A 15,384-nucleotide genomic window follows, 5' to 3' on the forward strand; every position below is an offset into this window, starting at 1 on the left:
TACTCCACTAAGGCTCCTCCTTGTAAGAATTCTGAGCACGCAGACTGCTGCAGCATTGCCTCCACTGACTGATCAAACTGTTAATAACAACTGTTCAAATTCAGTCAAACTCATGCAGTGAGAAGTGCCATAATTGCAGAAGAAGCAGGTGCTTTTGACATTTTCCATTTTTGAAGCCTCTGCTCATTATATTCTGACAGGAGAAAACTTTATCACCACAGCATCTTGCACCTATTGTAACTACTTTCACTGCATTGACAATCACTGCGCTTTCACTCAGCTGGAATGACATTTAGTTTGACATGTAAATTCACATGTAACCACTATATATAAATCCCCTGTTTCTTGCTCCTGTCACGTTTTTACTCACTGTGGGCTCGTTTGTCGTTGCAATAAAAAGTCCTGCACCTCAGCGGAAACAGTACAACTATGAGAACTCCAAAATGTTTTCTGCCGGGTTCTTATGAGTTTCCGTACTTGTCTTCAGTCTGCTCTGTATAAGCACAGCCTGCAGTTCAGCCCAGACACTGAATATTTGTGACCCAACTGCTGGTCACAGCTGAGTCACTCCTGGCTTTACGGTTGCACCAAGGAGCGCAGCACCTTTTGTTTTTTAAAGAACATAATTAATGCAAACTGTTTATTTTTGGTAAGTTTTTCAACAAAACACAAATGTTTTTGATGAAATATAACATTTTAAGCAGAGATTTGGTTAATTTTCCCAATGGAGCTACATGTCGCAGATGATTAGCTCGTGGACCACTGGAGAGCTGAAAATCCAATGATTCTTTCTGTTTTAACAATTTCTAGCTCTAATTAATGGTGTCATTTTGCTGATTGTTTTACGATAACCTGCCTTTCAAACCCACTGGCAGGTTTTGGGTTACAGAGTGTTTACATTTACAGGCTGCTTTATGTCATCCGACTTCTGAATTTGAACCTAAAACACAATAAACACACACAAACTCACATAAAACAATAAATCTGTGACAACACAACATAAAATCCAGTGTAAGTGCAACCATTATCATGCCGCCCAGTCATCCACACCACTTGTAGAGATAAGAGTACAAAACACTCTCTTTTATTGATTGTGTTCATAGCGAAATTTCCATTTATTCCATCCATATTTTATTTTGAATTTGCCCAGTGCAGCGTACCAAAACAAGCACTCTCACACTCGAACCACTTTCCAAAACACGTACATCACCAACACCCACACCCATATGCATGCACATGCCAGGTTGCTGCAGCTCCGATCTGAGCGCCTCTCGCTCGTATCTCGCTGTATCTGAAATGCGATTTGACAGGTATTAGCTGCAGGCGCCCGGCTCCTGGACCAGGCAACTGACACGGCCGCTGCCACGGCATCCCGGCCGACGGCACCGTGCCAGCTGCCCCTAAAAGTCATCAGAATGGAATCACCTTATACACACAACGCACACACATGCACAACGAGACGAACACTATGACTCATTTAGTGGTAATAGCAGAGGAGAGCAAGGGCAGTTATGTTCCAGGGCGCTTGACGTAGATGTAATTTCCTCTGGCCATCTGTCATTTTCGAGTGCATTCGGTTTGTCCGGGTGTGAGCTCTACCCAGTTTACAGTATGTACACTTAATGTGGTCCAGTGAAAAGAACAACAGCGTGCACAGCAGTCTCTGGGGTTAATCAAAGGACTAACACAAACCCTCCTCATGGAGTTAAAACACACACACACACACACACACCTGACTCACTTTTTCCTTGAGCTCCTCCAGATCCATTTGGATTTGATTTGTCAGCTGGTGGAGTCACAGGAGGCCTTCGCTGATATCACCTGTCGTCAAGGAAGGGATTAGACACACAGGGAGAACACGGAGATGGAATGAAAACACAGCGGACAGGAAGAATCGTGAGGCAAAGAACGAAACCCAGAATTTGGGAGGGTTTGAAGTGAAGAAGTTCACAAGCCTCCGGTTTTCTGCTCCGATTACGTTCGGTCTATACTTTGATCTAACACTATTTAATTCCTTTAGGGTTGCAAGGCAAGATGGCTGTGTTTCTGTTGTGCCAACACCTTTGACTAGTTTGTGTGTGAATCAATAAGAGTGTGTCACACACAGAGGGAAACCTCGTCTGGTCTGTCAGACTGAGTATTGATGTTCTCTCTTCTGCTTCTCCCTTTTCCCGTTCACTTGTTCAACCCGCTGGATACAGACATAAAGGAAACAGGAGAAGAACTCTGTAACATAATGCAAACACGCCGTTGTCCAGACATCCTCTTTCCCCCAGTTTACATTTCCAAAAGCGCAACAGGAGCCCTAAGTCCCTATTTGCATCACGTCTGTTAAAAATATCTATGTTCTTGTAGGATTCCGACCATAAAAATACAGTTATTGGTTTGCAGAAGAAAACTGAGCTCAAAAACAATTTGATGTTTTCAACTTCAATGAGAGACAGTATGTTAATCACAGGTTTGAAAGGCATGTTATTTTGTAAAAACATCACCATTTATCATAGAAAGAAGCTGCAAAAAACAGAATCATCTGATTTTCAGCTTGAATGGTGACGTACCGTTCCATCAGGAAAATGATTAAAAGCAAAGCTTCAGATGGTGAAAAATGCTTTATTCCACATGTCTTACATAAAAATTCTCCAAAAATAAATCATTTGCACCAACCAGGCTGTGTAAAAGAAAGAAAAATCTGAGCTTCTCGATGCAGCCATGAAGCCATAAGTGACTCAGCTATGACCAACAGCCACATGACAAAAAATCTGGGACTTTTCGGCTGAACTGCAGGCTGTGTTTCCACGGGGCATGAATATGTAAATATCTGCAGCACGTACTAGTAGAGCCACTTTGTTTTTTCCAGGTATTGGTGACATGTGAGCACTTGGAATGTTGTACACGCTAATTGTACTTCCTTGCAAAGTGAATTGTACAAGAAATTCTTTAATGTTTTTTTTTTTGTTGTTGTTGTTTTTTTTATGACTTATGGCATTATAACTATGTTATGCTCCACATAAGAGGTTTCTCTACTTCTAGCCATAGTTTTGCTGTTTCCACAGAGGAGCAGGAGTTTATCTTGAGGTGACAAATGACAGTAGAAACTGCTTGGAGTTCAGAGGGTTAATGAGCTTTCAAGGTTCTGGTATTCTTATTTGTTTTCCCTATTTGGATGAAGCCAGGCCAGCTGTCTCCCCACTGACTTTAGGCTTCATGCTAAGCTAAGCTGAGTCCATCCTCATGTTAAACGGGAAAATATAAAAGTGATCATCCTCTCTAGTTCTTTGCAAGAAAGCAAATACGTGCGTTTTCCTTTGTTTTCTGTGGGCTTACTAGAGCTACATTAACACATTTGTTTGAACATTTCAACCAGTAAAAATCAGTGAAATTGTAATTCTGTCGCATTTCAGTTTGCTATTGATTGAAAAATGCAGAATATCACACATCTATCTGACTCCATTAGCGGTGAGCAGACAGGACCAGGAGGGGATGTTGGTCACAGGCATCGCAGGGTTTCTCTGACATTTGATTGTTCTGTTTTATTTCTCAGCGGACACTCCTCTAGCTGGGAGAGACACACTCACAGCGCCAGAGGAAAAGACAGAGATGCACACCAACACATTCTGCCTGTTTATTAAAACGGATTGACGTGTGCAGATAAGCAAAATGTGAAAAGTGCACAAACGATTTCCTATTCCTGCGCGAATGGCAACTAGGAGCATGAATATCGCTCGCTTCCTTTCGCTCTGCATGCATGAACGTTTGTGCCGTTTGCCTTTTCAGTCTGTTCCTTGGGGGTCTCGCTTCATTTGTGTTACATAACAATGGAAATGAAATAGTACTGTTACTGGTAGCAACATAGTATAAATGATTTAATAGCCCATAAACACTATGGGTGAAGTGAGACTCCTTGGCTTCGTATTAGGCTTCTCAGGGTTTGGGTCTCCATGGTAACAAATAAGAGCCTCCCTCAGAGCCTGTCATGGCTTTAAAAAAAAAACAATGAGGAGTGTGTGGTGTGTGCGTGTGTGTGTGTGTGTGTGTGTGTGTGTGTGTGTGTGGGAAGTGAGATAAATAGGGTAGGGTAGAGTGCCTTTGTTTTTTTTTTCTTCACAATTATCCATGAGTCATTGTAACTCCTCTCTGTCTTTCAGCTGTAACTCTGACCCTCTTTAATCTTATAGTTTTCGCCTTAATGATAAAGTGATTATTTATTATCAGAGGGGCCAGGGGGAGAAGGAATTGTTCACAGCGACGTGATGAACGCATACCGTCGCTGCTCTTTGTGTGCCGTCCCCATCCTCCCGTTTGTCAAATGCCATTTCCGAACATGAGTAGATTCCTAAGCGTGTTAATGAAACCGTGCGACCATGAATGCACAACTAAATGAAATTCATCGCTTTGATATGGATGTGATGCGTAATCGTGGATTGCAATGCTCGGTCGTATGTGAAGAGAAATGAACAGAAGTGCCACTGCTTCATCAGTATTCTGTGCATTTAGGCAATCGCTGGGTCTAACTCCCGACCATCATCACTCACCGTCGTTCCACCTGCTCTGCCGCTGAGGCTTCATCACACACACTCTGATTAGGTCATGAATGCAGGTTTTGTAGTGGCCTCTGTCAGCTGTTGGAGGTCCATAGAGAGAAAGAGCAGAGCAGTATTCGACAATGCTAGCTGTGGAGGCCCAGTCAGTTATACTGTTGGTAAAAATGAATTGTCTGGTGTGTTTTAATTGTTTGATATTGTAGGAAACACTCCGATTTTTGCCAAGAGTTGGACTCTCATGGCTGTACAGTGCGTATGGATTCTTCCACCCACAGCCAGCCAACCTAGCAGGTAGCCTGTCTCTGTCCAAACGTAAGAAAATCTCTCTGATTATAGCAACACGACTGCCAGCAGCAGCTAGCTTTGCTTAGCCGACTTGTCTTTTTTTTGCCCAAATTTCCTTGTGCTCTGCAGATAAATTGATTTCTTAACCTCTCCAAAATCTGCCGTCAGGTTTCAAATGCATAGCATTTTTTTAAAAACTGCCAAAATTGCACCATTTGCCGGAGTCAGAAATTGTGAAAACAGAAAGGATCATTGGAATTTCAACTTGCCAATGGTCCAATGAATGACTAATGTGTTCTGCACAGTTCCGTCTGTTTGTGGATTGTTAATTGAATTTCAGCTTAAAATTGTGATATTGTATCAAAATCACTTTATTCCACAGGTTTCGTGTAAAAAAAAATCACTAAAACTAACGTGTTTTCTTTGACAAGATTCTGTTAAAACACTGAAAAATTCTGCATTGCTTGACACAACCGAAAAGCTATTGGAGACTCAGCAGCAACGTGATAACATTTTGGGGACTTTTTGGCTGAACTGGGTTACAAATTCACTGTTTGTATGAACCCAATTCTGGAAAAAGAAAAGAAAAAATAAAAGAAACAATACTATGCTTCTTTGCACAACTGGGAAGCCATGACTACTTTAGCTGCGACTACCAGTCATGTGACAAAAAACTTTTCGGCTAAACTGCAGGATATGTTTCCAAAGAGCAGATAGAAGACAATGAATTTACAATCACAAAATCACTTTATTCTACATGTCTCATTTAAAACAGTTTCCTCTAAAACAATTCTGTTGAACACAAAAAAAATCTACTCTCCTAGATACAATCAAAAAACTATTAATGACAGAGCTAATTTTTTTCTTTTTTTAAAAACAAATCATAAAACATAACTTTTTCTTCTTTTTAAAAAAAATGTAGGTATTATAGTTATGTCATAATGCAAGACATTTTTAGGATTCTCTCTACTGCTGTTTCCGTAGTGGTGCAGAACTTTATGTTGCACTGAAAAATGAGCCCACAGTGAGTAAAATGTGGCCAAAAAAAGCCCAGAAACTCCTTGTGCTTCAGAGGGTTAAACAAACTACTTAGCTCTGTGCACCAAGTAACTGTTTGATGGGATACAAGGTGTCATCACGAGGAAGCGATAGGACGTCCTGTGTCGCCCCACAGAGTATTTAAAATGTGCAAAGCAAAGATTGGAGATGATGCTGACAACGTCTGACTGTGGCTTACAGGAGCAGCAGTGGTGCAGCCAGTGGGGCAGTAATGGAGCCCAAGCGAAGCAGCGCTGCAGGCGAACTCAGCACTCACACGCAAAGATATTAGTGTAGGTGTAGGAGAATGTTTATGAAGTAGGGCAACTCTGTCGGGGAAAATAAAGATGATGAGGAGCAAACACATCAGCAGGAAGAAGTGCTGTCATACAGACCGATTGAGATGGGAAGTTTGTTGGAGGAGCAGTGGAAGATTAAGATAAACTTTATAAGCTGCTGAAAAAGTAGGGGAACTTTTCTTTGCCTGTGATGCTAAGACAGTTGCACATTCATATGATAACTAAAGGGGGGAAATGACAAAAGATTTGCAAATATGAGATTCAGTCTTAACCCCTATAAACAATATGCAGACTGGCTGAGCGTAACAGGTATTTCTGCCTCAATTCTTGCATAAAGCAGGTCATGTAATGTTACCTAATGGCAAGAAAGTCACACGTGTAGGTTTTAATAAGAATAAACGTTACTCGAATAGCACCTTCAAGTAGAGCAGCTCCACATCACCATTAAACCAACAGCTATCGAGCCACGAAATTAGATTGCAAATTAACCTAACAGCTTTAAATATTGAGGTTAAGACCCTGCAGCCTGATTTGTGATTTAAATTTACCCGAGTATATTAAATATTAAAACTCTACAACATTATATAGAATGCAAATTTCCCTGATGAAATGTAATTGTCAGGTTAAGACCCTACAGTATTACTTATTATGGGGATTTATATGAATGAAATTATACATGGGAAACCAAATGAAGCCAAAGAATCCCTGAAGCACTTTACAATAAGGGAATAACATGGAAGTGCTTCACTTGAAAATACTCATAGGATGAAAATAAAAGCAGGAATAAGATGCCATAATTATTGTAACATATGGTTCATAATAAATCCCACTTTACAAGAATAATATAAATAAGATAATGATAGCTTCATGTAGAATCACTCCACTGAATAATAGAATTAATAAAGTTAAATATTAGATTAAAATACAGCAAGGTATACAGCGATTCCTCTTCTGTCATTACAGAAATTGATGCTTGTGTTATAAATAGGATGGAGGAGCTAATGTTGGACAACTATTAGGATGCATTAAGCTGTCACGAGTAGGTTTTTTCCTCCATTACAGCTTTAAAACAGATCAAAATTAACAAATAGACAGCAAACAAAATAATGACATCTGACACCATTAGCATGTGACGTGCAGCTGGATGTGGCCTTATTTGGCTGGTAAAACTGTATAACACCTGAGTGGCAAACGGGAAAGCGGTGCGGTTAAGATACAATAAGATGTCTGAACTGCTAAGCAGGAGTTTACTCAGCGGTATTTGAACTGCAGGCCTGTAAATGTTGGGCCCGGTTATATGACTGAGGCGGTGTCTGGTGTTGAGATTGTGTGTGGAGGCTGGTGACACTTTTTTTTTTTTTTTTTTTAATCTGAACCTGCAGATCATATTAAACTGAGCGTTTCATTTGAAATACTGATCAGCTGCTTGGAATCCAGATCATCAATCCTGACTCATGTCCTCTGCAGTCGCTGTTTTTCTATTACTGCAGACTGTGAGAGATGCCCAGCGTGAATTCTGGCACAAGCGATTTTTACATTACATCCACTGCTGTTCAGACACATGGAAGAAGAAAGTTTAGAGTGACACATGGACAGTAGAGACAGATGGAGAGAGAGAAAATAAGCATGTGGTAAAGAGAAGCACACTGCTCTCGTTTAAATTAATCCTCAAATGGACATGAGGGAGGAGGTGGATGGCTATTATCCTCCAGGGCGTTTTTATTAGTGTTCCTTAATGTGGTCTTCATCCACCTTGGTTTGGAGAACCTTTTAAATCCAATTTCACTGCACTCACGCTTCTTAATTTCTCGGCTTACACCTAATAGTATACCACTGGTACACTTTTCCGTTATAGATATTTATGAGTGTGTTTTTTTTTTTTTTCCTTTTAGCTGGGAGAAACACAACAAATGACGAGCTGGAGAGCATGTTAGAGAGCGACAACCCAGCTATCTTTACCTCGGGGGTAAGTGACACAACAAATGCAGCATGAATGCACATGTAAATCATGTCTTTAATCGAATTTTTTCCTCCTCTCCAAATCTCTGGTTTTGTTACACCTTCTCAGATAATTATGGACAACATCACCCAGCAAGCGATGAATGAGATTGAGACGCGGCACAATGAGATTATCAAGCTGGAAAACAGCATCAGAGAGCTTCACGACATGTTCATGGACATGGCCATGCTGGTGGAGAGCCAGGTGAAAACACTGATCCTCTCTCTTTCTCGCTTCCCACAGCTGTGTGGTTTGGGACTCAGCCAAACGCATGCAAATGAAGCAAACCTGAAAATGCTAAATACACCTCTACGCTGACAGTCCATCTGCAAAATGCGAACAGATTTGCGGTTTCTACATCCAGAATTGTGATTTGAAAAGGTGTTCTGGCTACTGCAGAGGTTCAGTAGCAGACTACTGTATGTGCACAATCGTGAAATCATTAACCAGCTAAGCATGGCGCAGCAGCTGCTACTTCTCCCCATTAGAACTCAAGTATCGACACTTCTGATAGACAGAAACTGGCAGTCTTTTGATTTACAGACAAGTTGTAAAGTGTATTTGTATAAATATAGGCCCGTCTATGCCAACATAGTTGGAAGGAGGTTATGTTTTCAACTCCATCTGGTTGTCTGTTTGCAAACTATCTCAGTAAATTTAGAGAGATTTGGGGGAACAGATCATTTTTGGCTCACAGATAAGTTGATTGAAATTTGCTGATTATCTGCATTTGGGATTTCTGCCATTAGACCGTTTTTTATACATAATTATCACGCTGCGTTCATGAGCTGGAAGGAAAAATCTGACATCTGGGACTTTCAAGTTGGCAACTTAACAGAGTCACTGTTTTGTCAGAGAATTTAATTACAAACCAACCCTAGATATTACAGCCTTTGGCTTTGTACATTTGGAGTTGTTCAGAATTAGAGTTATTTACCTGTGAAGAAGGATTTTGTTTTTTTTCTGTTAGAAATGTTGATTAGTGTAAACTGGGAAGCATTCAGAGCTTCGTTCATTATTAAAAATGTTGTTTTTTTAAAATATCCTGATACATATTCAGGTAATTCTGTGGGTCTGCTGCCTGCATGTGTGACTGCATAAGCGTGTGGGCTGAACCCCTGCAGAGATTAACCATTTCCTTCATTAGAAATACTCAGTCTGAACTATGCAAATAGAATCTGAGAAAGAGAATACATGAAAAAGAAAATGTCCCAGATGACAAAGTTGCATGAAGTGGTATGAATCACAATGACAGCACGATACAATAACAGGGCTGGGCAGTTGTTTAAATATCTAATAATTCAGTAGTATTGTGTGTGATTGCGTGTGTACTCTTTTATTCTCTTGTCACACGTGTATTCTAAGTAGTTTTAATTAACTTCTTTTATTTTCTGAGTGCCACATCATTCAAGGTTGTACTGGAGTGTGATTGCTAATTTCATCCTTCTCAGATCTACTCTCCCCAACTCTCTCCGTTGTTTCCCCCTTCTTTTTTTTTTCTTCTTTTTCTTTTCATTTCAACACAAAAACTGTCACCTCACCAATGAGTCTAAGCTCTAGAGAACAGAGAACGCTGCACCCCTTCTAACACAGCAAGGTAATTTACCTGTAATTCCTTTTTTTGTCTTTGGTGTGCTTTGAGAAATCTTTGTTGTAATGCATGCATGAAAAGCTTTAAGTCATTTGAAGGCACAATTGTTAAATATTCCTGGGTCAGTGCTAATACTGTGTGTATATAATAGAGCTGCAGAAATTGGAAACTGAATTAAACATTCATTAAGATCAACGATTACGACAGAAATCTCAGTATTGCTGCTGTTGAAGATGACATTCAGTGTGAGATGAGGCAGATTTCTGCTCTTACTGCCGCCACAGTGACTCCTTTTTTTGTTTGTTTTCGTGCAGGGCGAGCTGGTGAACAACATTGAGCGCAGTGTTGTGGAGGCCCAGGATTATGTGGAGGAGGCAAAGGAGACCATCCCAAAATGCAAAAAATTCAAAAAGACCAACAAACGGGTGACATGATTATTTCTCTTTTTTTCTCCCCTGTCCTTCTCATTCCTCCTCTATCCCTCACCTCGATCTGTATCCACTCCTCCTCCTCCTCTTCCTGCCTACACATCTGCCTCAATCTTCCCCCTACCTTTCTGCATGCCTTCCACACCTCCTCTGTAACTAACCTCTCCTAGGGGGAAATGATAGACCGCATAGAGTACAATGTGGAGCACTCGGTAGACTATGTGGAGAGGGCAGTATCAGACACTAAGAAGGCGGTTAAATACCAGAGTAAAGCCCGGAGGGTGAGTTGACTGCACAGCGAAGCTATGCATGTGCAAAAAACATGCTATCACATGAAAGTGATGGACACATTGCATGTACAAAGTGGAGCGCGGTGGTCGTTGTCCTCAGTGTGCATGCTCACCTGTCATGTATTGTGCATATTTAGTGTGTGTTGTCAGTGTGTTTGAGTTTGCAGCAGTGAATCTGTGGGCGCTTCTGCAGTTACCAAGGTGTATCTCTAAAAACGAAACCCAATAGAATTATGATAGCAGTGCGTACATTTGTGTTTAGGAGGAACATAAACACACAAACAGAATTATACATGGGTCCAAAGCTGATTTTGATTAAATCTAATTTCAAAATGGCCAATTAAGAACCAGACAGACTGAAGCTACAGCATCTGTCACTGAAAATTGCACTGACTTTTTTTTTATTTTTTTTTTTACCTTAAATAAAAGGACAAACATTGCTGGGTTGTTGGAAAAAATGACTTAATTCTCTCTCTTCCCCAAAGAAAAACGACGGCTTATTTATAACAGGACAGTGAACTCTTTTCCTCTTGACTTGTTGTAAACAGATTTTAGTTTAAACCTTATGGCATGATTTTTCATTTACCGTAAAAACTCCAGGGATCTCCTTTGAAGGTCCTCGGTTATACTGTATAAGTTAACCAAGAAGCCATTTTAGTCTGAAACTCCAATCCAGAGAAGACCAGACATCTCTGTTTTTGGCTTTTGTTGCATGACAGACACATCTCGCATTAAATCAAATAACACGAGTCAACCTGGAACTCTGAACATACAAGAATCTTGGTTGTCTGTATGAATAAATGATATCCTTTCACACTCTTGAACCTGAATCTCTAAACGTAGTGTAGAGAGTGACGAAATGTCCGGTGTGTTACTACGTCAACTGGCAGTGCTGCAAATGCGCAGTCTTGCTCTTTTACACACTGTTCTATCTGGGTTGTTTTTTTGTTTGTTTGTTTTTTGACTAATTAAACAACATATATCACTTCAGGTAGTGAACTTTGGAGAATGCATTTTTCAAGATGCACTTTGTCACTGGGACAAAGCTGTTAAGGGTTGTGGAGCGGAGACAAAAGATAGGAAACAAGGAAACAGTTCATAAGGATGTTTATTTGAGCACCTATCCATTAACTTAAACCACTTTACCTTGTAGAGGGCTGCAGGGCGCATCAGGCAAAAACAAGCCACACCCTGGACAGGTCCTTGCTTGACCAATACTTTGGAAATACTTTTGAAATTGATCATGTCCTTCCTCCATTTAGCAATGTGTGCTACAGTGGAGCAACGCTGCCCCCTCTTGGTTAATACCTATAATAACACTAAAGCGAACATGAACTTCACACAGCACATGACCCCAATTCACTGCAAGGGTCAACTGCATGAATATTTCTCCTCAATTTGTTCTTTCTTTCTTTCTTTCTTTCTTTCTTTCTTTCTTTCTTTCTTTCTTTCTCAATCACTCTCTCCTTCATCCACTGAATCATTATTTGACTGTTTGATCTCCTTGTTTCCCCTCCCGGTTTCCCCCTCCATCCAGAAGGTGATCCTGATAGGAGGTTGCGTTGCTGCATGTCTGACCATCCTCATTATTTGTCTCGCAGTTGGACTCAGTTAAGACTCTCAGAAATCGCCGCAGAGCAGACAGGATCCGATGCGTTCGCTGTTAAAATGTACTGTGTAGCCGGCTGTGTAATGCGCAGTCAGTGCTGTTGCCGGTCATAACATCGCTGGTCTGAAATCTGTCCAGTGTGTATTTGAGCACTCACATATTGTGCGTTAACTTTTAAATGTTTTGGGAGGTTTTTGTATTTTTGAATATATGTTTTTTTCTAACCAAATCAGTCATACACCTTGAGGAACTGTTTGCGCTTTGCCTGTGTTTGTGCCACAACTTTGTCATGTGCATGTTCTGCAGTGTGTTAAAGAGCTTTGCATGTCTTCCCCCAAACACAAGGCTGCAGAGGATGAATAAATGTTACCTCATAACCAAAGTCAATTTGTCTCAAATCGGAATTTTAAAAAAACATTTGAATTCTATATAGAAAGTTCATAAACAATCAGCGTCTCTGAAACTGCACCAAAGGAATAGTTTGACATTTTGACACGTATACTTAATATCGCTGTGAGAACAGGATGCAGGAGAGAAACTATTTCTAGCTTTCAGGTTTGCTGCTCGACTGTTCAGCTCACCTGCTACATCAGGATGAGGTCTTGCACGTCGAAAAACTGTTCTTCATTGATTATGAATTCAGGATACAAAAATTAATCATTGGATTTGTTTCAGTTTGTGGTATTGTGTTAACATTTGGACAGATGTCTGTTTTATAGCATTGCTCCATGGGGAAAAGACTTTTTTTTTTAAGGCCACTGGACAAATTGGCACCTAGACTGTGTGCCGGCTCTGTATCTAGCTCTCCTGACACATTCAGTACAGACTCATATAAAAACACAAAATGTCTAATTTACAATTCATTTTTTGGACAGCTTAAATAAGATGTAACTGGTTCAATTGTAAGGTTAAGAAAGACTGGTAAGTGGATTTTCTTAGCAGCTGTTTCCCCTTGACTTTATTTATGTCTGCAGCTTCCAAGCTGCTGTCTGCAGCTTCTTATTTACAGAAATACAAGTGGTTATGGTCCTCTTATTTAGCTTATTTACTAAGTGTTTTCCCCAAAATGTCAGACTATCAAGCACTGATAAAAACTGTTTACGAACTCATGTGGAGTATTGCATGTTAAAAAGTTTTACAAGTTACATTTACTTTAAAGTCACAGTGTGCAGTGTGTTATCTTACCTTTTTTTGGTACTTCCACCAGATGGTGCAAAAATTAACAAATCGCACATTCAAATTTGAGAAGGATTCATGTTGCATGTGTGAATATTTTATTATACGCTTCAGCTGTTGTTGTTTAATGTAGATGAGCAAAATGCAGAAACCAAAGATTTATGAGTGTAAAATTACAGGATGTGGAAATACTTTAAAAGCTACAGTCACACTCCGCAACATTTAGATGAATACATTCGATTACTGCTTTCTGTTCGGTTGCTTCTAATCTGCATTTTGTTCTGATTATTATAACATGTGTTACAGTGCAAGTCATAATTCTAACATGTGTTTCTCTGCTCCCCATTTGCTGCTTCGGATGTTTTTGTTGTCTTGTTTTCTGTTGTTGTTCTCACAATGCAGAAGAAAATTATGATAATTATATGCTGTGTGATTCTGGGAATCGTCATCGCCTCCATCGTTGGAGGAACACTGAGCTAAACCTCAGCCGCAGTTACACTAAAAAGACACGCAACCACGCAGCTACACACACACACACACACACACACGCACACACACACAAAACACAGAGTAAAAACGAAACAAGATACACGGTTTCAATTCCCTGTTTTCACAAATGCAACCTATTACACTTTTAGCACAAGATGCGTTGCATAACGTACGATGCATTTCACACACAGTGTACAGGGCCAGAGGTGTTCACGCATGAGTTGCTATTTTGTAAATGTGTGGTGCTGCAAAATGTTTATCTGAGTGTTGAGTGTTGTCAAAGATATGATGTTCCTTGAATGAAAAAGTTACTAAACGATATGTAACGCTATACTAATACATTCCGACTTCCAAATAAGACACTGGTTCAGTTGTAATGTCTATTTTTGTGTTGTACAGGCAAAGTGACAGGTCGCTCATCTGCAGTGTTTTCAAAGCCATGTTATCTGTAGATCTCCGTTTATTTATTGATTTGATTTTTCTTAGTCTTTTTACTTTCTCTCTCTGATGTCTTCTACCTCCCTTAAAAAAAAGCCCTGCATGGTTTATTTCACCGTAAAGTGGTGTTTTTGTATTCTGTCGCAAAAAAGGAAACACGACGAAAAGAAGCATATAGCCGTGCTGATGTTGGATATTTTTGCTGGTAGAATCGTCCCACTGCCAAACTTTTTACTAACAGCGTCTCCTGTAGTTGACAGAAGCAATGCTACTGTACTTGATTTCTCATCTGGCCTTACCAGTTGTGCAGCATTTCTGACCGTGACTCCAGTGTTGGGTGCAAGTGAGAGGGTGCATGTGTGAATAAGGGTGTGTGTGTGTGTGTGTTCGTCTGTTGCTGCATGTCTGAACGTGCTTGAGTGTGAGTCATGGGATGAAAACCTGAGTGCTTGTTGTTTGCCACCTGTGTCTTTGTTTTGTAAACTGATATAAAGCTCTCTAACACTGCCAGTATGTTCCAATAAGCTGTTAAAACAGAGTCTAGTCTGGTTGGTTTGATAATGCTGGTCTGTAAGTGACAAAACGCGATTGATTTATGTCTTGTTTTTTTACAAATCCCAAGCTTTAAACGGTGCATATTCTTCTGTCAAGCTACTTCTCTGTCTGTTTCCGTCAGTTAACTTGATGGGTCAGTGAAAGCATCAGCATGAAGTCGACGTAGCCCTGTAAAAGACTCTCATATCAGTTTTTGCGGGACTTATCAGACATGCACAGACTGCAACGATGTTACCATGTTGCCTACTCAACATGTTGCCTTTGTGTTGTATTGTGATGACATGGGTTTTATTTGTTCAACTGGAGTTCTGTTTTTTTCTCTGTTTTTTTGTTGTTTTTGGGTTTTTTTCTCAAGTAAAGTTTGTCTGGAAAAATGGCATTCAGAGTTTGTTCTTCGCTTTGCTTTCATGCTTTCACAGAGACAGGGTGTTTGCTGGTAAGATAAGATAAAATAAGATAGAACTTTGTAAATTCTTGTGCCAGATGCAACTGAGAATAAATGCAGTGCCTAACAGAGGAGCAATAAGATATAAGTATGATACATCACCAAAAAATAGAAATAAGTGAGCTAAAATAAGACTAGAATAGAAAGATATTAAGCAATGATTCTGCTGGATTGCTCATAAAAATGACACATTGCAGGCGA

At 40.1% G+C, this 15,384-nt stretch overlaps 1 protein-coding gene across 1 annotated transcript in view; it reads left to right on the forward strand.

The window, feature by feature from the left end:
- The window catches only part of LOC103357831 (syntaxin-1A), a 54,225-nt gene extending 39,108 nt beyond the window's left edge, over window positions 1-15,117 (forward strand). The window contains exons 7-10 of the mRNA XM_008282551.1: window positions 8,056-8,129; window positions 8,232-8,366; window positions 10,352-10,462; window positions 13,659-15,117. Coding sequence (XP_008280773.1) covers window positions 8,056-8,129; window positions 8,232-8,366; window positions 10,352-10,462; window positions 13,659-13,736 — 398 coding nt within the window. The 3' untranslated portion in view covers window positions 13,737-15,117. The remainder of the gene's footprint in view (window positions 1-8,055; window positions 8,130-8,231; window positions 8,367-10,351; window positions 10,463-13,658) is intronic.
- The last annotated feature ends 267 nt before the right edge of the window (window positions 15,118-15,384 follow it).

The sequence above is a fragment of the Stegastes partitus genome, unplaced genomic scaffold (assembly GCF_000690725.1).
Source record: "Stegastes partitus isolate 25-593 unplaced genomic scaffold, Stegastes_partitus-1.0.2 Scaffold275, whole genome shotgun sequence".
Lineage (NCBI taxonomy): Eukaryota > Metazoa > Chordata > Actinopteri > Pomacentridae > Stegastes > Stegastes partitus.